Genomic DNA, 24,350 nt, shown 5'->3' on the forward strand with positions numbered 1-24,350 from the left:
CTGAGGTTACCCATGTTTCTGTTTGAGTCTCAGGGAGACTTTGGACAAGTCCCTCTGACCCTCAGTATCCTCAGGTGTTTATTTCATCAGAGCAATTTGCTTGTGAGACATTCTCCTCCACTAGCTCCTTAAATGTTATCCAGGATTATGGTCTGCTAAAACAGAAACGTGCCAAAATTATGGTGTTGTTCCAAAAAGGAGGAACCACCAGGAAAGCACAGGGACAACATCAGTGCTGAGCTCTCCGTTGTGGCACTCCTCACGTTGGAAGGAGCCCTGCGATCCCTCAGGTTGTTCCAGATGGTTTGTCAGGTGCGTGGAAGGGAGTTGGCAGTGCTGACAGCGGGTGGCCAGCACTGCCTGCTCCGGGGTGTCCGGCTGGGTGGTGATTAACAGCCACAAAAACGTGTGATAAGCACCGGGCTGTCAGGTTCCGCCAGGCAGCCGTGAGGTGTGAGCACCAGATCTCCGGTGGACACGGGTGGTTTGTGGAGGAATTGCATCCACCTTGAGTCACAGCAGGAGGAGAAGGATAAACCTGTACTTAAGCATTTAAGGGCCATGAGCTCTCTTCCCACACACATTTGTGGAGATTTGTGCAGAGCTGTGCTCCCTCCATTGCACTGTCCCTGTATCGTCTTGATGTGATGTTGATGGAAAGTTCTTTGAGCATGACTTTGCTTTTCCAGTGCTCCTGTCACATGGCAGCTTAGAGTTGTAGTAGTAATGTCAATCTCAAACCAATTAATTTCACTCACCCCACAGTTGCAAATTTAAACTTCGCCTATTATCCAGAAACTCCAGCCCATTTGTGCTTGGTGCTGATGTGTCCTGGGCAGACCAGTCCTTAAGTTCTCCTGTCTATCCTATTGATTGCACACTGGTTTGTATGTAATTCAGAAAGAAATAATTAAATAGAGTTAAATCATTAAATAGACTCCACATTGATGGAGTCTCGTTGGTCTGGGGGAAAGACACACTGAGCTCTGTCTTTGCCCAGTGTGTGTGCTGAGCTGCGTGGGCTGTCCTGTGATATGGGGGGACCTGGGGAGGCCACAAAGCAGGAGGACCATGGTGCTGGGGGACAGCATTAACTTGCTCAGGAGACTTTGAGCTCATTTGTGTGCCTAAACCTGGCAACTGACAGTAGGAACACTGAAAGAGCTGGAGCACTCTGCTTAGGAATGGGATGGTTCAGAGACAGGTGCTCAAATGAAGCCTTGAATATTTGACCTACAAAAATCTGCAAAGAGTGTGAAACAGTAGCCTTGAATGAAGGGCATTTTGCATGTGGAAGGAGAGAGCTCCTGGTGCTGCTGCCAGGTGCTCTTGCCCTGTTCCTGTTCCATCCGGGATGGCAGGGCCAGGACAGGCTCCTGCCTGCCGCAGAACCCAGCACTGGGGCAGAGCCTGGCGCTGGGGTCACTGCTGTTGATAAAGGTCATCGTAAGGATTCCTGTTGAGAGCAGCAGTGAAGAATCTGCCTCTGTGTAGTCCTGGTTTCCCCTTCTGTCCTCCAGTCCTGGTGCTGTCCTCCTTGGAGCACCGCCAGATCTCGATCCTGCTCCTAACTTGGCTGTGGGTGGAGTTGGAGTGTGGCTCTTCGGTAAACAGAATTAGAGGCAATTCTGGGAGGTTCCTGAAGTCACCTGTGAGCTGCCTCCTCCCATTCCTGGACCCGGGCTGCCTGCGAGGTAGTTTAAATTGCCAGTTGGCACAGCCCTGTACACAGACTTCATCAGCATGGCACGAAGCATCCTCCTGCTGGGGCTCCTCGTCCTGTGGGTGCAGCTGCAGGCAGCACCCATTGCAGGCAAGTATGGGTGGGTGGGAAGAATATTTAGGAATATTTTTGCCTTATTTTCGTAGAATCGCAGGTGTTTTGCAGGTGCTGGCAGGTGCCAGGTTCTGCCTTGTGAGGGCCAGGGAAGCCGCAGTGGGAATGGGATGGGATGAGCCCAGGTGATGTGGAGCTCACCACAGTGTCACAGTGAGCTGTGGCACAGTGCCATCCCTCCCTGACTCCCCAGCAGAGCCAGAGCCTCTGTGGCTGCTGGCCCCAGGGCAGAGGTACCTAGGAGGGCCCCTCAGGCACAGCCCCACCACAACACTGCCATGGGCTGGGAGGCACCAGCATGGCCTTGGGCTGAGTCGCCTCAGCCTTGAGGGCAGCAGGGGTCAGGCAGAGCCTTGAAAACCCACCAGGAAAAGCTGCAGAAGAGAAGACGGCACAGCATTGTGGTAAACTGCGCTGCTGGGTGGGAGCAGTGGGTGGGAGGGCAGCATGCTGGGGCTGATGCTGCTGCTTTCCGCTCTTCTACAGAATTCCGTGGAGTAGCTCCAGCTGGGTGGCCACCACCAGGGCATCTGAGAAGTGCCCTGAGCCTTGAGCCTGGAAAAGAGCCCAGCATGGTGCTTGAAAATCATGGTAATGGTGACAATGATATCAACAGCTCCAGTATCCATGAAACTGGTGACTCCAATAGCAGTGAAACTGGTGATGATGGCAATAATGCCAATGACTATGATGGCGATAAAAATCGGCTTTGTGATTGCAATGACCACGATCATGGTGACAACAATAGTGATGATGGTGTCAACGGTGACAATTCCAATAGCAATGAAGATGGCGAGGATGGTGATAAAAATGACCTTTCTGATAGCAAGGACAATGACAAGGATAATGGTGATAATGACAGTGATGGTGGCAAGGATGGTGGTGATGATGGTGATGATGGTATCAACGATGAAAATTCCAATAGCAATGAAGATGGTGATGATGGCAATGATGATGGTGATGGCAATGATGATGGTGATGACGGTGATGATGGTGATGATGTCAGTGATGACGGTGATGATAGTATCAATGATGAAAATTCCAGTAGCAATGAAGATGGTGCTGATGGCATTAGTTATGAAAATTCCAGTAGCATTGAAGATGGTGATGATGACATCAACAGTGACAGTTCCAATAGCAGTGAAGATGGTGACTCCAATGACAATGAATATGATTACTCCAATAGCAATGAAAATGGTGCTGATTATGGGGGGTGGAGATTTTAGATTGTAAGGGTGTAATTGCCCTGGGATTTTCAGAGATTTTTGGGTTCCTCTTTTGTGGCACTCAGCTCAGGCTACCTGATTTCATGATTGATCTGTGCCAATAAATGTATCTAGTGAACACAAGAGCTTAGTGTAAAAAATTTCTTTAACAGTTTGGCAACCCACATGGCACTTGGTCACTTGCCTGTTTTCTTCTGAGCACCAGATATCCAAATTTGCAGCAGTGAGTGGTTTCACCCAGGAGCTCTGGAGTAGGGAAGGGCTGAGTAGTGAGTGTCAAATCTCTAAAGGAGGTTCAAGTCCTGCCTTCTACAAGTTTGAATTTTGTGAGTTTTGGGAAAGATGAGCAATGTACCTGGCATAAAGAAGGGGATGGCCTTAGCTGCAGGTACTGGAGAACTGGGAGAAAATAGTTGGCACTACTAAATGATTTCTAAAGCTCACAGTGATATTATGCCAGGAGGAATGGCCATATATTACTTGACATGCTGCAGAAGTGTGGCCCACACAGGGTGTGTCAAAGAGACTGTTTTGATTTGCCTTCAACATAGATTACAGGACTGATACACAGGGCAGATGGACTATTGACATGTATGGGATAACTGAGCATGGGAAAAGCAGCATCTCGGGAGTGGGGTTGGCATGTGATATCCTCAGGTAAATTCTAGCCCAGACCCTGCTCCTCCCTGTGTATCCACAGAAAAAGATTTTCCACTGTCCCTTTTTGTTGCTTTGTTTTCCATGCTCACTGCTACTTCACCTGCAACTGCCCCAATCCAATCTGGACAAATTATGTGAGTACTGTTATTAATGGGCAGCCAACAATTTTTTAACTTATATCCACTCACCCTGGATTACAGGAGATTTAGTGTTGTGGGCTACTAACGTGGCAAGGCTGAGGAAGATACAGAGCAATGTGCTCACTGATTTTCTTTCAAATTTGTGCTCCACATGATGAAAAGTGGCATGATTGGAAAGCTGTGGAAGAAAAGCGAAAGGTGGCCAGGGACTGTATAAAAGATGAAAAGAGCAAAGGAATTTTTTGTAAAGTATTAGAGACTTGCATAGAAGCTGCCTGTCAGGATAGGAAAAACCATACCAGAGAGAAACAAGATCTGAGAGAGAAATAGAAGGTTGAAAAGAAGCTGTATTATTGTCTTTGAAAATTGAGAAGCTGCATAAACAGGAAGAAAATCTACAGGAAGTAAAGGAAAAAAATAAAAGTCAGAAGAAAAGATTGAAGTTATATTTATGTGGACTCCCTGTCTCCTGACATTGTATAGATTAGAAAACTAATTGTTATCCCCTGAAGAATGAGTTTGGAAACATTTAGGGTAGCCCTGACCACAGTGAACCTGGAGAAGATGATTCTTTGTTTCCTTCAAATCTCCCTGAATATGAAACCAGACTCATTATAGAAACAGAAGAAACCAGTGGACCTTGGGATAGAGTTGGAAATTATACTCCAAACCGGCCCCATTTGATTTGATTTAGATGACTGATTTGCAAGAGCACTATGGCTGTAAGCCAGGCCAGACTGAAATCTGGTAAGCGAAATCCTATTAATGCAGACATAATAATGGTCCAGACATTCCGATGCTATTGGACCTCATCAAAAACTAATGCAATTTTTAACAGACGCGGGAGCACGAGATTCGATTTTAACACAACAAAATGTTGTTGGGTGTTCAACCTGGACAACAAAGAGTTAAAGTTAACAGAGCAAGTGCCAAATCACCCAGGTTAATTCATGGCCCCTGGGCAAGAAGCACGTGTTGGCATGAAGTGTATGTCAGCCACTTGCTTTGCAGTTAGAGATCATAATGAAAATGTTCAGCATGTTCAGCAGGGTATGGTGCTTTGGATCAAATGCCAACCCTAAACCTGAAATCAGGAGGCTGCTGTGTGTGCTCTGTGCAGCACCTGCACTCCCTGATTCAACAACCACCACAACACCCAACTTCTGCTGCAGCACAAAATGGGATTTCTGCAGCCACACACCCATGGATGGCAGCACTGGATATGAAATATGTGTCCTTTGTAGCCTTTTTATTAGAGGAGAAAACAGAAATTTGCTTTTCCTTGAGAAGGGACAATATGCTTTTAATAAACTCCCACTAGGGTGTAAACATTCACTGAATTCCCCTAACAGGAAACCAAATAAAGGGAAAGAAACCCTGGAATGTGAGGGAAGACTGTGACTAGGTTGTAGCAAAGCTGGAGACTGGTGGAAAGCTGGCAGATGGGGAGAACCTGTGCTGGGGGAGAACTCAGAGATCAAGGGGAAGCCAGAGAAGCCTGAGGGGGGAAAGAATCCTGGATCTGACCATGGTGACAGGGAGGCAAATGATGGCAATGATGATGGTGACAGTGATAGTGATGATGATGACAATGGTGATGATGACTGGTGGTCATGACTGTTGAAAATTTTATATTATTTGAAAGGAGCTGAGTGCTTGTTTAATATCAGGAGCTGGACCTGTTAGGTGCGAATTGAACTTTATCTGGACCATATTTGGTGTGTTGTGTAGGCAAAAGACAGAGAGTAGTGAAACCCAGGGCTTAAATGTTACTTAAAAATGAATAGCTGGAGTGGACAGCCCATAGATCATGGTGTATGAACTGTAACAACCATATTGTAACATGGACCACAGAACTGAGTGAAACTCCCACCAAAACTGACCTCAGAGGGTGTGAAAATGACCATGTGGCAACTACCTGGTAACAAAACAGTGAGGCAATGAAAGGTGAGAAGACCCCAGAGCCTAACAATACTCTTGATCTGGACTGTCACATGAGGAAAAGGGACTTTACATTATTAGGGTATAATTGCCCAGAGACTTCTTTTTTTGGGGCCCTCCTTTTGAGGCTACAGCTCAAGCTACCAGATTTCATGACTGATGTGTGCCAATAAATCTATCTGACGGAGATGAGAGCCTGGTGTCAAAAATTTCTTTAACACCGATGATGAGATGATGATGATGATGGTGCTGGTGACAGTGATTACACTTGTTGACTGATGCCACAAGGTATACGAGGAACATGTGAAATGAGGAGAACCCACAGTGTGTGGGTGCAGGAGCCTCTTCCTCTGCCTCACTCTACCAGGGCTGGTCCTGGGCTCCAGCAGTGTTTTGGGCAGGACCTTCTCTCTCCTAATAAACCCCACACCAGCCACTGCCTGGGTGTGACAAGCTGTCCTTGGTCACTGCCTGGCATGGCCAGCTCAATGTGGCTGCCCTGACCCTGTCGCTGCACAGGGACCCTCTGGTACTACTCCTGCCCAGGGTGGGCTCAGCAGGGCCCTCTACACAGCAACACGCTTCTGCTCCCTGTGGGACACCCCTGAGAGAGCCCCAGGCATGCACCCACCCAGGACTCACAGAGCATCTCTGGACCAGAGGAAACCTCCCCATAGGGCCTTGTGGCCCCAGCTCCCTGAGGGTCCCCAAGCATCCTCCAAAAGCTTGACCAGGAGCCACAAGGACAGGGACCCCATCCCTCCATAGGGACTGAAGGTCTCTCAGAAGCTGGTAGAGGCCCACCAGGAGACAGATGCAGCAGGAGACAGGCATTGTGCACCACAGACTGGCTTTACTAGGGGGTGGGGGGCACAGAGACCCCTATGGTAAGCACAGAGCTGAGTGTTCTGAGGTGGGATCGGGAGGCTGGGTGATTATCCAGGAGCTGATGGAGCCCTCCATGGCTGGCTGTCCAGCTGTCCATCTGTTGTCTGGTTGTCTGGTGGGGGTTGCCTGCACAGACTGGGTCCTTGGTCCAGGTCCAGGTGAGGGCTAGGTGAAGTCTGGGAAAGACAGAAATCCCTGCTCAGGCCTCACTCTGTAGCATGACTGTGCACATCTGTCAGCCCCACAGTGGGACCCTGGGGGTGAGGGCTCCAGAGACCCCAGACAACTCTCCCAGGGAGCTGTGGGGGGATTGGTGGTCATTTCTGCAGCATGCAAAGATGTTGGGGAGATGGCACAGGTGGGATGCTGCACTCCTAGCCATGACCACAGTGATCTCTGTGCCCATGGCCACACGTCCTCCTGCAGCACTGTTCCATCGGCTCCCACACCCACCTGTGCCCGCCCGTGCCCACCCACACTCACCTGGGGACACCAGCCGGGCCCAGAGGCAGCAGAGCCCCAGGAGCAGGAGCAGTGACAGCAGGCGCATGGCACGGATGGGCAGCGTGGGGGCCACCTCTCTGGGCACAGGCAGGGGTTTAAATCCTCCCGGGCAGCAGGTTGGTGCCCATGACCTGGCCCATGCCCCAGCGCCTGACACGCTCCATCTGAGCGTGAACCCTCCCGTCCCCTCCCTCCCGCAGGCAGCTGGACAAGCCTTGCGGGAGGCAGGAAGGTGCTGCTGCTTGGTGCTGGGCTCCGTGCAGCCTCAAGAGAGCCGTGCAAGACAAGAGCAGCCAGTGCAATTCCCCGCTGCAGCAGGCAGGTACGGGGCCGGCAGCAGCAAAGGGGATCCCGCTTGGGGCTGGCCCGGTGACACACTGAAGGAGGCTCCCCGGGCCGGGCGCTGTGGAGCAGCCCGTGGTGCCCTGGCAGTTCTCCGGGCATTGTTCTGCCTCCGGGAACAATCGCTGGCTCCTGAGGGACGTCCTGTGACCGGACACGGTCCACAGCCCCACGCTGCCAGCGGCCCCTCAGCCCTGCATCTTTGGCCAGCCGCTGGCCAGCTGTCCCAACACCTGGGGACCAGGAAAGGTCCAGGGCCATGGAGTCCTGCTGCTGGGGACAGGGGGATGGAGGCTTTGTGTGGGTGCCAAGACCGCAGGGCTGGAGCAACCAGTCCCGTGTCCTTGCCGGAGGCAGAGTGGGTGCTCAGATTGCCGTCACACGGTGCTCAAACTGCCTCTGCCCCTTCCATGGGATTGGCCGCACTGGACAGTGCAGTGTCACAGGGACGGCACGGGAGCTGCCGGGGCTTTCCCTGACTGTCCCTTCCGGGAGTGCCCGTCCCTGGGAGGGGCAGGAGGGTTCAGGCACTCCGCACGTGGGAGGCAGGTGTGGGCACGTGTGTGTGAGTGTGCATCACACTCTCTGTGCTCCCGCTCTGCCCCCGGCACCGCTCCGGCCCTGCGCCCTGGCCTGGACCCGAACATCGTCCCGGTGGCACAACGCCGCCTCTGTGTCTGTCTCTTTGGGTGTCGCATTCCTGGGTGTTCCCTGGGTACCCCGGTCACTGCTTTTCCCTAGAGGAGGTCTGGCTGGCCGCTGTCCCCTCATGGCTGCACCCACTGCTGACCCTGCGGGTGGGTCCCTGGTGTCAGGGCAGGACAAGGGGATACTACACAGATCCTCCTCGGGGAGTATTTTTCTGTCATGTGAAACCTCAACATCTACCTGGGAGCAGCTCTCCCCATGTCTCTGGGATTGTCCCTGCATCCACCGTGGTGTTGTCCCAGCCTGGCCACGGTGTCACTGCCGGGGCACGGACAGGCGGGGTGCTCTGGAAGACGCCGTCAGTCGGTCCAGCGATCACCGGGTCGCTGCGATTCCCCGGGGAGACACCAGGAAAAATTCAGGCTCGGTGGATTTTGGCGCTGTAGCTACTGAGGGTATCCTTCCCACTGCCCCCCCTGACTCTGCACCCCCGACCGCCCCCGGCACGTCCCTCGGGATTTGCTCTTACCCCTGCTCAGGACTGGCCACATCCCCGCGTCCCGTGCCGGGGACACTGCCAGGGCCTCATCCCGGGGCTTTGGAGGAGAGGCAGGAAAAGCCGCGGTGGGGCGTGGGCGAGGGGCGCGGGGTGACACCGCCCTCCAAACCCCACCCCGACTCCGACTTTCCCGGCCCCTCCCCGCGGAGCTTCCCTCGCCCTCCGCTTCCCCCTTGGGACAGTAATTACGGCAGTAATTAGGAAGGGAAGACAATTATTCTCGCTGAATGGGAACATCTTAATCTGTTTCTCCTTCCTTTTGGCAGGTTTCACCCTACGCCTGCCCACGGATGCCGGCGGGTGCCTCCCATCTCAGCGCCCCGGGCCCTTCGCTACCGTGCGCCCGGCCTGGCAGCTTCGAGACGGCTGCGAGCCGTGTCCCAGCCCCGGGGGCCCCTCGGGCACGGGGCAGCCGCTGGACCCCAGCCGCTGCCGGGAGCAGGGGGCTGCCGGAGGGCACAGGACACGGCTCCGCACTGCTGTTCAGAGGGACGGGGGCTGGGGGAAGGGGACGGCCCCAAACCGAGAGAGGGTGATGAAGGAGACGGCAAAGGGTCAGAGGATGGGAATGGATGGGAGCATCACTGTCCAGAGGGACCTGCCTTCCACAGGCACATGATAGGCAGCGAGGTGGTACCCACGGGCTCAGCCCTGTGCGTGGGCCCATGCTGCCCGGTTTACTCTCTCTCAGACATGAGGGAGTATGGGAGAAAGTGATGAAGGGATACAGCTCTGGCACAGCCTTTCCCCGGGACTTGCACCACAGGGAGAGCACTGCTGCAGCATGCCGTGCCCCAGCCCTTCCCTGGCTGATGACTGTGCTAGGGCTGGCATGGCACTGTCATGATCCCCAGCAATGGAGGGGCCAGTGCCAACATTCCCATCTCTGTCCCCAACACAGGCTTGTCCCCAGGAGGTTGTGGCAGTCCCTGGTGCTGGCCCCAGCCCAGCCTGGGCATGCTGCTGCCACCCAACTGGGCTCCCCAAGGGCTGTGCCGGGACATCTGTCCTGTCCTACCGGTCCCCCCAGCTCGAGGGCTGTGGCCAGGATGCCACCACAGAGACCAGGCCCTGCCTGGGTGTGGCTTGTTACCTGCATGGCAAGAATTAGCTGGGCTTAGCCACCAGCCTTGCTCCCTCCGCCCCGCCTGCACACCTTAAATCCCAGCCCACCACACCCGAGGCCAGACCTGGCCATTCAGGGCACCATGGAGCTGCCACCTGGCTGTCTTCTCCTCCTTGCTGCCCTGCTCCCCTTTGCCAAGCGATCCAGTCCGGCCCCACACAGAGCTGGACAACAGGAGCTGGGGATGGGTGAGTGTGGCCGGGTCATGGCCTGGGAATGGGGGTGCTCTGTGCTGCTGTTGCCCAGTGCTTCCCACTGCCCCATATGCTGCCAGGTGCCTACGAGTGTGGGACTATGGGAGCCTGGGGTCTGACCCTGGGGCACTGGGGGGCTGCTGTGGCCCCTACTCTGTGCCTCTCACCAGCGTCCCGGCCACTGTGTCCTGCAGCAAAGCCTGGGTACTGCTACCACATCTCAGAGGTGGAGGACCTGCTGGACAAGGACTGTGGCTCCTGCCACATGGGTGCCTCCTGTTCACGCTGCACCCACGATGCCGACTGCCCTGGAGTCACCAAGTGCTGTCCCAGCAAGTGTGGCTACACATGCCAGGAGCCAGTGTTGGGTGAGGACTCAGTGCTGTGGTGGTGGGGCTCTGGAATGGCAGCATGGCATTCACAGGGGTGGGTGACAGGAAGGGTGTTGGCTGACATGGAGTAGCAAACTGGGAAGGGAGATCCCTGCGGTGCTCCTGAGCTCTTGATGGGTCTTGCAGACCCCGGGGGTCACCACACTGTGCTGTGGGGAAGCTACTGTTGTGTGGGGCTGTAAGCAGGTGGGTGCAGAGCTGTGTGCTGGCATGAAGAATATGACAGTGAAAAGGAACCAGAGCTGTGTAGAGCTCCTGCTTGAGGGCCTGAGAGCACTGAGCGTGGTGGTGTCCCCCGCCTGCCCTGGCTCAGCCTGTCCCCTTTGGATCCTGCAGACTTCTGCTACCTGCCCTCAGTCTGTGGGAACTGCAAGGCGCTCTTCCGCCGCTTCTTCTTCAATGCCTCCAGCCAGAGGTGTGAGGAGTTCATCTACGGCGGCTGCGGCGGCAACATGAACAACTTTGAGACCATGGGCGAGTGCTTCCAGGCCTGTGCCCACGTCAGTAACTAGCAATGTGCTGTGGGCCAGGGGCCACAGATGGCAGCTGCTCCTGGCCCCTCTCTGAGGCTCCAGCTCTCAGGTCCAGGTGCCTGGTAGTGCTGGCCTGGGAAGTGGTGGCTTCTGGACAGCCCCTGCCTGGGGGAAGCTGCTGCTGGTGGCCATAACCATGACCCTACAGGGAGACCATGGGGCTGGTGGCAATGAGGGCTGTGGGTCAGGGTGGCCATGCTGAGGACTGTGGCTTGCCTGGGATGCTCACTGGCTGAAGGACAAGGTCATGAGGTCATGTGCCCATGCCAGCATGGATGCCCCCTCCTATGTGTGGTGCCTGAGCCGAGGAGCCTGTCCCTCCCCTTGGACTGTGACAATACAAGGACAGGTCCCTGGATGAGCACGTCTGGGTCTGGTCCTTCCTGCCAGTGCTGGCAGGAGCAGACAGTGCCCATCCCTCTGGGCACTCCTCCCTCATGGGGACTGGGCGGTGGGTGCCTCCAGCAGCATGGCAGGGCTCACCCAGCCACCACCCTGCAGCTCCCATTGCCACAGATGGGCTCCCAACCCAACCCTGCCTTCAAGCCACCAACATGGCCTGACTGGGAGCTGAAGCCACTGAAGGAGGAGGAACAGCTCCTGCCTTGATGGATGCCTGGGGTGGTGCCTGTCTGCAGCCTGCCCTGACCCGGGTCTATCTGCACTGCTTCACTGGCCCTGTGTCACTAACTGGCTGAACCTCCTGGCCCTGGAGGCCTCAGGTGATTTCAAGGCCACTCCAGGACCACATGGAGCAGCTGGGGGCAGTCAAAACCACATTTTATTGCTGGAGGTGGTGGGAAGGGGACAGGCCAGCTGGGGATCATGGCCGTCCCATGTCCCCTAATGAAGACATCTTCCTGCTGCAGAGAAGCTGCAGGCCCATCACACAGCATCTGAAAAGGAAGATGTGCTTTTAGGGACCAGTGAGATTGCAGGAGTGAGGGACCAGTGGCCGTGATTGCAGCCATGCTGGCCAGCTCCATGAGAGCTCCATCCCACCCCACATCACTTCAGATCCCCTTGTCCTGCAAATGCATCTGCTGGGAGCAGAGCAATGGGGCAGCAGTGGGAACTGGCCTCACAGTGATGCTGAGCTGGGAGCATGCCAAGGGCTGTGCCCTTAATACAGGGCAGCTGGCACCCTGCATGATCTCGTGTTGGCCCAGGTGCTGGCCCCCCTGTGGTGGCCATAGACCTCTTTACCACCAGGCGCCTGTATGCAGATGTGGCTGCAGCTGTTGTTGCAGCACTTGTGGCCCCAGGGACACTCCTCATTGAGGCTGCCAGGTCCAGGCAGGTCCCACTGCCCCCAGGCATGGGGCATGCTCCACATCTGCCAGCAGGGCAGAGCACCCTGCTGTGGACCATCTGGCTGAGACACCCCATGTCTCCTGGGGCAACTCCTGTGCCTCACCTCCAGGAATGTCCATGCAGACACGGCCACAGGAGGTGCGGACACACCTCTGTCCCCAGGGACACTGTGAGTCGGCCTTGCACTCCTCCGAGCACCCCTCAGCACTGGGCACAGCCACAGTGCCACGCTCTGTGGGCAGGGGAAGATGGTCACTTGGTGGTCACTCGGTGGAAGATGGTCACTAAGTTGAGGCTTTTGTGCTCATCACTTGCACAGAAGGAGGGGGAGGCGTGGAAAGAAGGATGAGGGCAGATCATATCCGTGGAGGGTGTGAGACCCCCACAGGTACAGCTGCCTTGGCTGAAGGTTCCAGTGTGGTCACGGTGAGGGGTTGTCATTGGGGGTGAAGGGCCAGGATGCCCCGGGGTGGGTGCCAAGGGGACTTGGGCTCTGTCCCTGCAGGGCTGGGCGGGTGTGAGGGGCTGACCTTGCAGAGAGGCTGGCATGCAGACATGGGCACAGCCGTTACTGCAGCACTTGTAGCCCCAGGGACACTCCTCATCGAAGTTGCACAGGTCCACGCATGTGCCCCCATTCCCGGGGATGGGGCACACTCCCACTCTGCCTGCAAGGCAATCACCCAGCTGGGAATCATCTCCCCTGGGGCACCTCACCATAGGGCACTCCAGGTCAGCCACACATGGCCCCCGGAGGGCCTGGCTGGCAGACCAGGCTTCTCACCTCCAGGGATGTCCATGCAGATGTGGCCACAGCCGATGCTGGTGCACCGCTGTCCCCGGGGACACTGTGAATCAGCCTGGCACTCCTCCACACACTGGCCATCAGCTTTGTCCCCGCTGTCTGCAGGGGCACCAAGTTGCTGTCACCTGGCTGCCCTTGGGGGGCTGGGGCCAGCTGCCCTCGAACAGGCTGTGCACTCTACCTCTGGGCACGGCCACGCACTCCCAGCCACAGCCGGTGTCACAGCATTTCTCCTCTCGCTGGCAGACACTGTCATCCAGGCACTGGCTCCCGCCCCGGCGCTGTATGTCCCAGCAGGGCTCTGGCCGGGGGCACTCCCCAGGGTGCTCTGCCAGAGGAGGGGATCCGGGTGAGGGCGGAGGTCGCAGCCCTGCTCTCACATCACTTCCCCGTGCTGGTGGCCGGGCTGCCACGCTCACCTTGGGCAGGGCGGGTGCAGCGCATGGCGCAGCCAGAGAAGCAGCACTTCTCCTGCCGGGAGCAGTCCCTGTCGTGGGTGCAGGAATCCACCTCCGTGCACGGCTCCGATGGGTGCTGTGGCCTCACCTTCGGGCACTCACCGGGCTTGTCTGGGAGGGGCAGGGAGAGACAGCAGGAGGTGGGACCACCCTGAATTGCAGGCACCTCCTTTTCTGCAGCCTCGGGGTGCCCTGGAGTGAGGGCACCCGGAGTGCGCCCTGCCTGCCCTATGGCAGCGCCGTCCCACATCCTGCACCCAGGAGCTTTGACAGCATTCCCGGTGGAATCACAGCTCCAGCGACCATCTCCTCACCTCGTTCGGGGGCTGAGCACGTGTAGCCACATCTGCTGCTGTTGCAGCACTTCTCAGGCCCCGGGCACTGCCAGTCCTCGGTGCAGGGGCTGCCACACGATGCCAGCAGAGCCTCCTCAGCCAGCGGGCAGATGCCTGGTTTCTCTGGGGGCAGGAGACAGTGGGGCTGGGAGTGCAGGCAGTAACAACGAGTCTTCCCCACCCAGTCTCAAAGTCCTTTGAGCCAGGGGTCATCCCTGCCCGTATCTGGCACCTTGGGACGGGGGCAGGCAGACATAGTCGCAGCCACGGAGGCAGCACATCTCCTCACGGGGACACTCGCCATCGTGCCAGCACCAGGCTCTGCAGTCATAACTGGGGAACAGCCCAGCACGGAGTGGGCAGAATCCATCCTTTCCTGCAGGTATGGTGTGGGGTGGCTGCAGTGCCACTGTTTGGAGACACAGCCGTGGGGACCAGGGCATGTGGGGCTTTGGGGTGGCTCCCAGCCCCCTCACCTTGGCTGTTTGCCACACAGTGCCTGCTGCACAGCTGGTGACAGCACACGTGGGACGGGGGACAGTCCTGGTCCTTGAGGCATCCCCACTGGTGCTGCAGTGGCCTTTGAGTGACTGGGGCAGGGCTGGTGTCCTCTGCACCGTGGAGCAGGATGAGAACATGACGGTAGCCTCACCACAAGATGGTTGCACTGTCCCCTTCCCTCTTCACTCCAGTGTCAACCTGGGGTCTGTGCAGTCTGTCCCCACCCCACAGCTGGCAGAGCCCACACTGGCACACATGGGGTGAGTGGTCCCGTTTTGTGCCACAGCCCTGTGCCATGGTGGCTGCTACCTCAGGCATCACTCCCCGCCCTCACTGCCCACCCTGTGCCATCCTGTCCCATCCTGCCTCACCGGCCGGCGCTCCCGGCAGGCACTGGTGGCCACAGCTGCTATTACAGCATTTCTGCACATCGGGGCAGTCGCTGTCGCCTCGGCACCGCTCCCGGAATGGTCCTGGCTGCACCGTGGGGCCCTCGCTGGGCTTGGGCTGGTCTGACAGGGCAGAAGGGGTGTGACGATTCAGCATCCCCCCACTGGCCGCCCTGCCTGTCCCTGGTTCCTGCCATGACCCGCACATTCCTGGTGCCTGCGGCCACGTCCCGGCGTTGGGTTTTCCTGGCAGCTGTCAGGAGCTGCCCGTGCAGGAAAAGGTGCGTGTGCTGCCCCAGGGGCCAGGGCGTCAGGGAGACAGCTATGGCACACAGGGTCCCTGGGGTGAGCCAGGGCTCTCAGCCGTCCCCACCGAGTCCTTACCCTGCGCCGGCTCCAAGCAGGCAGAGCCGCAGCCCAGCGGGCAGCACTTCTGTGCTCCCAGGCAGTCCTTGTCCTCCAGGCAGGGGAAGGAGCAGGGGGCAGTGAGCCCCTCGGGGGCCGCTGCCGGGCAGACACCGGGCTTCTCTGCAGCGCCGAGGGGCCGAGAGGTGAGGCTGCACTGCAGTGTCCCAGGGCAGCACCAGGAAACCTGCCCCGGCCAGACCCCTCTGCCCCGCCCTGGCTGCATCCCTTCCTGCGTCCCATCCCATCCACATATCCCAGCGGCGGCTAGCAGCGCACAGGGAGCTGCTCCACAGCAATGGGGATCGCACAGGGAATGGCACAGGGAGAAGGGTGCCGGCTGCCCCGGGACAGGGGCGGCGTCAGCGGCTGTAGCGCGGTGCCGTACCTTCTGCCGGGGGGACGCAGCGGAGCCGGCACTCCCAGTGGCAGCACTTGAGACCAGCGGGGCAGCTGGAGTCATTGGCACAGAGCGGGGACTCCAGGCGCAAGCAGCGCATGAAGTCTCGTGGACACCTCCCCGGTTTCTCCAAGTCCCCTGCGTTGGAATGGCAACGTGAGACAGTGCCAGAGCCCCTCACCCTCCATCCCTGGGGAAGCAGCATGTGGGTCTCTCTGCAGGGGCCCGGGTACTGGAGCAGGGACTGCAGCCCAGGGGCTGGAGAGTTCTCTGCGTCATGGCCTGGAGCTGCTGGACACATCAAGACCGGCATGGCACAGCACAGTGTGGCACAGTGTAGCATTACATGTCATGGGCCCGTGACATCGGCCCGTGTGTGCCCTTGCAAGTGCCACGAGGAATGTCACCGGCCCTGTCAGGGTGAAGCCAGCACCGAGCCAGCATCAGCTGGAGGTCAGGATCCATTCCTGAGCATCCTGCTGCCGCGGGCATCCTCACTGCAAGCAGCACACTCCTCACTCTGCTGTCTCCTCCTCTTCCTTCTCCTCCTCCTCCTCTTGGCACCCTGTGATCCTCTCGGCCATGCTGGGAAACTTGGGACGGCCCTGCCTCTGGTACAGGCGAGCTCCAGCTGGCGCCTGTGCCCGGCTCCTCCTGCCAGCTGGGGCTGCGGGAGCTTTCTGCCAACAGCCCGTCCGGCTGCGGCGGGGCCGGGCGGTGTTTGGGCTGCAAACAGACGCAGCCGGAGTTTCACTGCAAACAGCAGCTGCTTGGTTCAAACAAAGAGGCACCGGCTGTGGTCTCGGTGTGGGCAGAGCCACGCCGCAGCTGGGCACCACCGCCCCAGGCACTGTCCCTCGGCGGGGGGCTGGCAGCAGGGGACTGTGCCCAGGATGCAGCACAGACCCTGCTGCACGTGGTACCGCTGGGAGCTGACAACTGCTGTGCCCGTGGGGTGCAGGGGGTGCCCACGGAGCTGAGGGCATGCACACATGCCCCTGCACCCTGGGGTGGGGGCAGGGTCCCCCAGGCAGCAGGGCTGCGGTGCAGGTGCTGCAGCCAGCTGGGACACGGTCCCTGTCAGCATATGCCGGCCAGGGACAGAGGGGACACAGCAGGGACACGGGGGCCGGGATGCAAGGAGCTGCTCCCAGGCTGCCTGTGCCTGGCAGCTGCCGGGTTCGACTCCTGGTACTCACCGCCTTTCCCTGGTATTACGCTCGGCTCTGCCCTGAGGATGAGGAGACCCAGAAGGAGGAAAACTCCTGGGCTCATGGCGCTGCTGGGGATGCTGTGCGTGTCTGGAGCTGAGCTGGTACTTGGTTTAAAGTCTGTGGCAAGGGTCCCTGAAGTGCCAGGGCAGCTGAAGCTGAGCTGCCTGCTGTGGCAACTGGTTGTGCTATGGGCAGGAGGGGCAGGAGGGGCAGGAGGAGGGGCAGTTCCCAGAACCCGCCGGCGCCCCGCCAGCCATCCCGCTTATCTCTGCACAAGCCCTGCTTTGGGGTCAGTGTGACCTGTGGGGCTGCGAAGGCCAGATGGGGTCAGGCACTGCTGTCCCCCATGTTGCACCGCCCCATCCTTATTGGAGCTGGCTGTCACTCCCTCTCTGGGTTTCTTTCCAGTCCCACTCACCCCTCTACTCCCTGGAGTGGGGGCTGTGGATATACCCCATGGCTTGGTCCTGGCATGGCAGTGGGAGCAGCACGAGGGGTTCTAACAGCTCTACTGCCATGGTGCTGCTCCTCAACCAAGTGTAGCTTCCATACATGGCGCTGTTTGGGATCCAGCACCATGAGTAAGCAGGTCCTGCCTAGCCCCTGGCACCTGGGTGATTCTCCCTGCCCCCATCCTTGTCCAGGTGCTCCATGACTGCTTTTCCCAAAAGGTTTTCACACTCTGAGATGCAAATGAGCCCTTCCTTGGCACAAGGAATCTGAGGGAACAGGTTTTCCAGTCCATGACCTGAGGGGATATCATGCAGACCCCAGGCTCAACAGGATGGTTACCAGGGAATGATGATGGCTGGAAACTGCCTGCATGGAACTGGGACCTTCTCCCTGCCCTGGGGAAGTGCCTGTGTGCAGGGATGGCTGCCTGCACCTCGCTGCCTGCATGCAGCCCAGGCTGCCAGCTCCTCTGGGAACCAGAGCACAGAACAGGGATGGTGACCCAGAGCAGAGGTGGCTGTGGCATGGTTTATTCTGTCTCAGTGCTGTGGAGCAGCTGGGGCCATTGTCGGTGCAAGGTTTTGCTTCATGCAGGGTCGCTAGGAATCTTGGCCTGGGGTAGTGCAGGGAGCATGCAGCCTTTAATGGTACAGTTGGGGGGTACCAGGGACCTTGACCAGAAGCACTGGAGCCAATGCTGGTGCCATCCTGCTGGTGCCGAGGGTCCAGTACAGGGACAGGTGTGGGGTCCAGCAGCACCTCTGCTCAGCCCATGGGTGCAATGGCAGTGGGGTGGGGGATGACCCTGAAATGGCAGCTCCTGGTGCAGCCCTTCCTGGCCATGACTACACTGTACCTGGAAGAGGCAAGTGAGGTGGTCAGTGAGAACGCCTCAGTGCTCCTTCTCTGAGGGATGGGGGGCCCTGTGGTGCTCCCACCCTGGGCGCCCCTCTGTCCCCTCCAGGCTGGACCCAGGAGGCAGCAGGCTGGAGGGGACATGCCCCACGGTGGGTGGATCCAGACGCGGCTGCAGCCCTGCAGGCAGCACTTATAGCCAAGGGGACAGTCCTTGCCCTGCAGGCACAGGAGGAGGCACTTGGCTGCCCGATCACCCTGTGCTGCAGGGGCACAGAGACCTTGCCACGCTGGCACATGCAGAGAGAGAAAAGGGTGGGGGCTCAGGGCACCCCTCCTGAGCAGCAGGGAGCTGCCCTGCCTGCAGGAGCGAGCTCCTCACTGAGCTCCTGCCCCATTGGACAGCAGCTCAGTCCCCAGCTTCCCTTTGCCCCTGGGAGGGTCACGGTGACAGGTAGGGAGGTGGCACAGGAGGTCTCGGCCCCGCAGGGTGCTGGTGGTTTACCCTTGGTGGGTGGTTTGCAGATGTGGCCACAGCCGGTGGTGCAGCACTTGTCGTCCCCAGTGCAGTCACTGTCGGTGTCACACTGCTCCAGGCAGGGCCCCAAGGAGCCCCGCAGCACCATGGGGCACATGCCAGGCTTCGCTGCAGCACGGTGGCTCCCTGGTGACAGTGAGGAATGCAGCTGTGCTGGGATGCTGTCCCCAGTCCCGCTCCTGTCCTCTGTCTCCATCCTGTCCCTGTCCTGCACCTCCATCTTCCTTCCCAGAGCACCATAATGACCTCAGTCACCAGCCTCATACCCATACCAGTCTCACCCAGTGAGACCAGTCACAGCTCAATATGGGGTGCCAGCTGGTAGCTGGAGTGGTGAAGGAAAACTCTTTCTCTGGTTGCAGCAGCATGTGGTTCTGAGGGGAGTACAGGAGGGAGGGTCGGGGGGGGGTTCAGCCTTTCATGCACTCAGAGCCATCTCCCACCCATCAGGGAGGAGCTGGGCAGGGGGATCCCTTCCCACAGCACCCTGAGGGCCAGCTCTTGGCAAGGGGCTCCTGGGGGCTGGGGCTGTGCTCAGGGGAGGTGTGTGGCACTGCAGCCAGTGGCACACACTCCTTGGAGCCTGGAAGGATGGCAGCAGCAGCACACTTGGCTAGGCACAGCTGCTGTGGCTTGTCCAGCAGTATAGCTGGGCACATGCTGGGCTCTGCCAGGGGGCAGCTGGGCTAGCACCAGTGCCATGGTGGGCTGCACATGGGGATCAGAGAGGGCTGGCATGGCTGTACCTGTGTCTGGAGGGGTGCAGGCCAATCCACAGCCGGAGAAGCAGCACTTGTGTTCCCCAGGGCAGTCCCGGTCATCGGTGCAGTGGTTGGGGCAGGCAGCAGCTCTCTTCTGGGCACGCTTCCGAGGGCAGAACCCAGGTTTGGCTGGAGGGAAGCTCAGGGTTTGGCAGGCAGCCAGCCTAGCCCCACTGCTCGTGACTCCCCTACACTTCAATGGGGACTGCAGACCCCAGGGGCTGCCCCAGGGCATCCTCAGCCTGGCACTGGGATCTCCAGGACACCTCACCTGGCTCAGCAAGCACGCAGCGGGTGCAGCAGCCGCGGGTGCAGCACTTCTCCCCTGGGCTGCACGTGGTGTCGTTGTGACATCTTGTCCCACAGCTTGGCCCGATGGCACTGCCAGCACGGGGGCAGTATCCCGGGCTCTCTGCAGAGGGAGATGCTCCATGCAGCTGTGTCCCCGGGAGCAGGGCTTGCTCCAGGGACACCAACACAGGCACCAGCTCACATCCCACCCCTTGCCCGATCCTCGCGCTGGCATCCCTTGGAGTGAGTGGCAGTACCTGTGGTGGGCAGGAGGCAGGTCCAGACCTTCCCAATCTGGCAGCACTTCTCAGCAGCAGGGCAGCCATGGTCGGAGAGGCAGTACAGTCTGGGGGGCCAAGGGGCCCTGCTCGCCCCCACCGGGCACTCACCCCCTTTGGGGGGGGCAGGCGGGGCCGTGGGGGTCCAGTGTCCCTGCAGAGCCCGGCGTGGGGATGCAGTGAAGGCGAGGGCAGTGCCCAGGTCACTGGGGCTGTGCTGCTGGGCCAGGGTGAGCAGTGCCAGGAGCACCAGAAGAAGGGTGCCGTGGCCCAGCATTGTGCTGCAATCGATGTGCTTCTGGGCAATGGGCTGGGATTTAAACCCTGCTGGAGTGGGGGCTGGCCAAGCCAAGCTGCTCCTTCTCATGGCCGCACAGTTTCGGGACTGTGGGAGTGCTGGGCATGAACAATTCAGCTTGGGGGAGATTCTCAGGGCAGTGCTGGGCTCATGGCCCATGGCTGGCACATCCACAGCTCCCTTTCCAGGTCGCTGGTGACCTGTGAGGAGCTAGGCCAAGGGTTGAGCAGCACTCCCAGAGCCACACCACTGTGAACATGAATGGACACAGGAGAAGGGTCTTGTTCCAGTCTTCAGTGTCCACTGGCTCCTTCCTGGCACACATGGAGCAAGGAGAGCTACTGTGGAGCTGTGGTGCTGGCACAGCCTGCACCTGCACCACAGAGAGAGGGGGAACTAGCACCAGACACTGGGCAGTGCTGGGCAAGGTGGGGACCTCACTCAGTCCCAGGGGATGGCTCTGCTCTGTCCCCTGCCAAGGGTGGGGGCTCTGCGGGTGCCAGTCCCTCTCAGGCAGGAGGGACATGCTCTGACCCCAGGGGCTGGGAGCAAGAGCAGGCAGGTATGGAAGGACACAGGGCCCCTGGAGACCTGTGGAGAGCACGAAGTGCCAGGGGAAGGCAGGACAGGAGCAGGAGCCCAGCTTTGAGGAGGTGGAGAGGGATGTGGCAGGGGCAGGCATGGGACTGGGGCATGTGGGTTGTGCTGCTGAAAGCTCCTTCAGCCTTCTGCTGTGGGCAAGGTGCCATGGCCAGGCTGGGAGGGTAAAGGTCAGGAGGAGTTTGGGTGATGCTGGTGTATGGGCACACATTGCAGGCTGTTTGTCCCCTGGCCATTGCAGAGCAGGGAGCAGAGAACATCTCTGCTCTGATGGGACACAGACACAGCTGCACCTCGACAGCTGTGCTCTGAGCATGGTGGAGGACCCAAGGTGGAGGAGCCAGAGGGCAGGGACAGCTGGAACCATGGACCCATGTGACAGCCCCAGGCAGGGCACAGGCTGGGGACCCTTGGAGGCATCACAGAGTCAGTCGATGCTGCTGCTTGTGTGAAGCCCTTCCAGGCATCCCTGGCATGGGATGGAGAGGCAGCCACGGCTCATGATGGAGAGGTGGCCACAGCATGGAACAGAGTGGGATGGAGAGGCAGCCACAGCATGACAGGGAGAAACTGCTTTATTGGTGAGAGTGCAGGGGGCTTGCCCCGAGCAGAGAACCCCAGGGAGAAGACTGAGGCTGAAGGCTCCAAGCCTGGGGGACGGTGCAGGGCCAGGACCAGGACATGTGGGATGGGCATCAGGCAGCAGCTTCCCTGTGGCTGGGCTGGCAGGAGGAGGCTGCACCTGCAAAGGAGCAGAGGCTGTGAGTGGGATGGGTGCACAGGTGCTGTGCCAGGGTGGGATCCCTTGGGCTAGAATGCACCCAACTGACCTCAGTGGATGGGTGTCACACAGGAGACCTTGCCGCAGCCATTTCTGCAACACTTCTGGATCCCGGAGCAGTTGGCATCGGTCTTGCACTGGTTGGTGCAGATGCCCAGCATAGGGATGCCTGGGTTGACAGGGGGGCAGGTGCCAGGCTTCTCTGAAAGGCAAAGGAACATGGCTGAGACCTGCTGGCCCTGGCATGGGGGGCAGGGCCCACCCTGCAGCTCCCAAAGCTGTGGGCACGGCCCTGGCCCCTATCTGCCATGGAGGAGGGACCCCCATGGTACTCGGCATTTCCTCCATCCCATAGCTCTGTTTGTTGGTGCTCCTTGCCAGCTGGACCTGATGGGGACACGTCAGGGAGGCCACATGGCACAGTGGTCCCCAATGGTCCCTATGCCCAGTGTTCCCACTCAGGGACACATGGCTGGCACAGGATGCACAGCTGCAACATGCAGACATGATGGAAGCCTTGGCTCTGCTGTCCTCTACAACTGCCATGGATGGCCCTGGCTGTTTGTTCTAGGCATGGAGGCGCAGCCTAGGCCTCAGCCAGGATCACATGTGCCCCAGACAGCCTTTGCCTGGCAGTGTGGAGCCCCTGCCCCACTGTCCCACTGCCTGCCACTGTCACCGAGCTCTGGATCTGCACCATGCTGCCCTCCACTCTGGTGCAACCAAGCCAGCGCTGTCCTGCAGGCAGCCATGGAGGCACTGGGGCCTCCATCCATCTGTCTGCGGATGTGCATTCCTGCACCCATCTCCTTGGGTCACTGTCCAGAAGGACTATTGTGGCGAGTGTGCTCAGCACAGAGCGGTGCCCACATCCTGGGCTGGCAGCTGCCCACAAGGCTGAGCAGGAAACAAGGGCTGCAATGGAGAACGGCGCAGACCCCACCCTCCACCCGAGCCTCAGCATCATTTGGGGGTGTTCACTCAGCCCCTGCACTGCTGAGAGGGGGAAGGTGTGAGCGTGGCCCAGCAGGAGCACACCCCGAGCCTGCTGGCCTTCCATGCAGCCCCCAGTCCCCGTGCCGCAGCTGGACACAGACCGGGCACCCAGGCCCGCGGCCACCACTGCACCCTGGAGCACCAGTACTGCCGGCTGGGACGGGCTGTCGGCTCGTGGCAGCGGCACCGACCCTGGGCAGCCCGGCCAGCAGCAGGAGGGAGTGTTACCGTCAGGCTTCTGGCAGGCCTTGCCGCAGGCTGCCGGGCAGCACTTGAGGGTGCTCTCGCAGTCGCCATCGGACTGGCACCCCACCGTGCAGTTCACCGCATCCGTCGCCGGGCTCGGGCACACGCCGGCTTTTGCTGCAAGGCAAAGGTGGGGCGTGGGCAGGCGCGGGGCGGCCGGCGCCGGGCAGGGCGAGGGCTGCGTCCCTTTCCGGGGGATGCTGCCCCGGCCCCAGGGCTGGGTCCAGGGATGCTGCCGAGCCCAGCCGCGCCGGCCACAGCCCGGTGCTCGCCCCGGCCCCCACGCCGCCTGCCTTGGGGCTGGGAGGGAGGGAGGGATGCTGGCCGCTCGCCGGGCGTGCCCTGACGAGCCGTGCTGGGCCATGCGCTCATACTCACTGGTGTCATTCTGGGCGGATGCTGCCGGCAGCTCTGCCCAGAGAGCCAGGAACCCCGCCAAGATGAGGACGCTGCGGGCCGCGGGCATGGTGCAGGAACCGGCTGCGCTGTGGCCGCCCGGCCGGCCTTTAAGCTGCTCTCCAGGTGGGGCCGGCGGGCTCGGCCTTCCGGGTGGTTCCCAAGGGCCGGGCAGGGCCAGGCTCCCCCTTCGCGCTTGCACAACCCGAGTATCAGGTATCTGCTGCTGCTGGCTGCCGACCAGGGAGGGGGAGCCTCGAGGAGACTGGGCGGCCATGCCGAGAACTCGCCGGGCAGGAACAGCAGCCAAGCGCCCCTGGGCACGGCCCCAGCACGCCGGACCCCGGACAGCCCCGCGCTGAGCCCACCTGGCGCTGGGTCGCCATGCCCTGCGTGCCGAGCGGCCGCGGGGATGAAGGGGTGCCGCTCGCAGGGAGTGAGGCAGGCGCAAGTGCACCGGGGACGGGGCATGACCCGTCCCTGGTCAGACTCACCCTGCACTGCCCCGGCTACAGTCATGAGATTGAATGGAGCCCATGGCCCGGGTCGCTGATGCCCCGAGGCCGGGAGGAAAAAGCAGTGCAGACAGGGTTGTGGCTCAGCTCTACTGCTGCTCGAATAGCTCCTGCTCCTGTTCCAGCCACTGTTCTCCTCCAGCTCTTGCTCCTCAAGTGAAGGGTCCTCCAGGCTACCTGTGCCTTGGGCAGTCCCAGGGCTGCCCTGCACCTTCCCACAGCCACAGGAGCTCCCACTTGGTTACAGCCCTGTCCCACGGACCCTGCCATCCTCACAGCCTCCCACAGCACTGGGGATGTGGACGGACCATCTGACAGCAGCATTTGTGCAGTGGCTCTCAGGGACTCCCAGTGCTCTGGGGCACGGTGGTACTGGGGCTGTATGACCCCAGTCTCTTCAGCATGTCTGGGATACCCTTCCCATGGCACGTCTGGTAGGTCAGGACACTTCACTGCCCCGGCAATGTCAAGCTGGGGATGGTTTGAATGGGCCCAGCTCGCCCACCTGGCATGGCTGCCCTGCTCACATCA

General features: G+C 59.6%; 3 protein-coding genes and 1 long non-coding RNA gene across 4 annotated transcripts; 1 reads left to right on the forward strand and 3 right to left on the reverse strand.

The window, feature by feature from the left end:
* Positions 1–6,639: 6,639 nt before the first annotated feature.
* On the reverse strand, positions 6,640–7,470 carry LOC136368297 (uncharacterized). Its single transcript, XR_010744823.1, has 2 exons — positions 7,176–7,470; positions 6,640–6,868 (listed from the first exon to the last, which is right to left on the reverse strand). It is a non-coding gene; the product is annotated as an uncharacterized lncRNA (long non-coding RNA).
* A 2,477-nt stretch (positions 7,471–9,947) lies between these two features.
* SPINT4 (serine peptidase inhibitor, Kunitz type 4) lies at positions 9,948–11,348 on the forward strand. Its single transcript, XM_066330432.1, has 3 exons — positions 9,948–10,059; positions 10,260–10,433; positions 10,794–11,348. The coding sequence occupies exons 1-3, from the start codon at positions 9,954–9,956 to the stop codon at positions 10,967–10,969; spliced, it is 456 nt and encodes a 151-aa protein (XP_066186529.1). The 5' UTR covers positions 9,948–9,953; the 3' UTR covers positions 10,970–11,348.
* A 765-nt stretch (positions 11,349–12,113) lies between these two features.
* On the reverse strand, positions 12,114–17,464 carry LOC136368689 (neurogenic locus notch homolog protein 4-like). Its single transcript, XM_066331056.1, is given in 15 exon segments — positions 12,114–12,277; positions 12,280–12,326; positions 12,395–12,536; positions 12,835–12,972; positions 13,089–13,208; positions 13,291–13,437; positions 13,529–13,678; positions 13,882–14,025; positions 14,135–14,278; positions 14,379–14,513; positions 14,775–14,915; positions 15,177–15,320; positions 15,586–15,735; positions 16,797–16,943; positions 17,422–17,464. Coding segments are annotated over 15 exon segments (1,956 nt in total).
* A 3,980-nt stretch (positions 17,465–21,444) lies between these two features.
* Positions 21,445–23,581, reverse strand: LOC136368299 (WAP four-disulfide core domain protein 2-like). Its single transcript, XM_066330433.1, has 4 exons — positions 23,287–23,581; positions 22,891–23,025; positions 21,716–21,868; positions 21,445–21,627 (listed from the first exon to the last, which is right to left on the reverse strand). Exons 1-3 carry the CDS (start codon positions 23,579–23,581, stop codon positions 21,717–21,719), a joined length of 582 nt encoding a protein of 193 aa, XP_066186530.1. The 3' UTR covers positions 21,445–21,627; position 21,716.
* Between the last annotated feature and the right edge of the window lie 769 nt (positions 23,582–24,350).

This window comes from Sylvia atricapilla, chromosome 16, assembly GCF_009819655.1.
Source record: "Sylvia atricapilla isolate bSylAtr1 chromosome 16, bSylAtr1.pri, whole genome shotgun sequence".
Lineage (NCBI taxonomy): Eukaryota > Metazoa > Chordata > Aves > Passeriformes > Sylviidae > Sylvia > Sylvia atricapilla.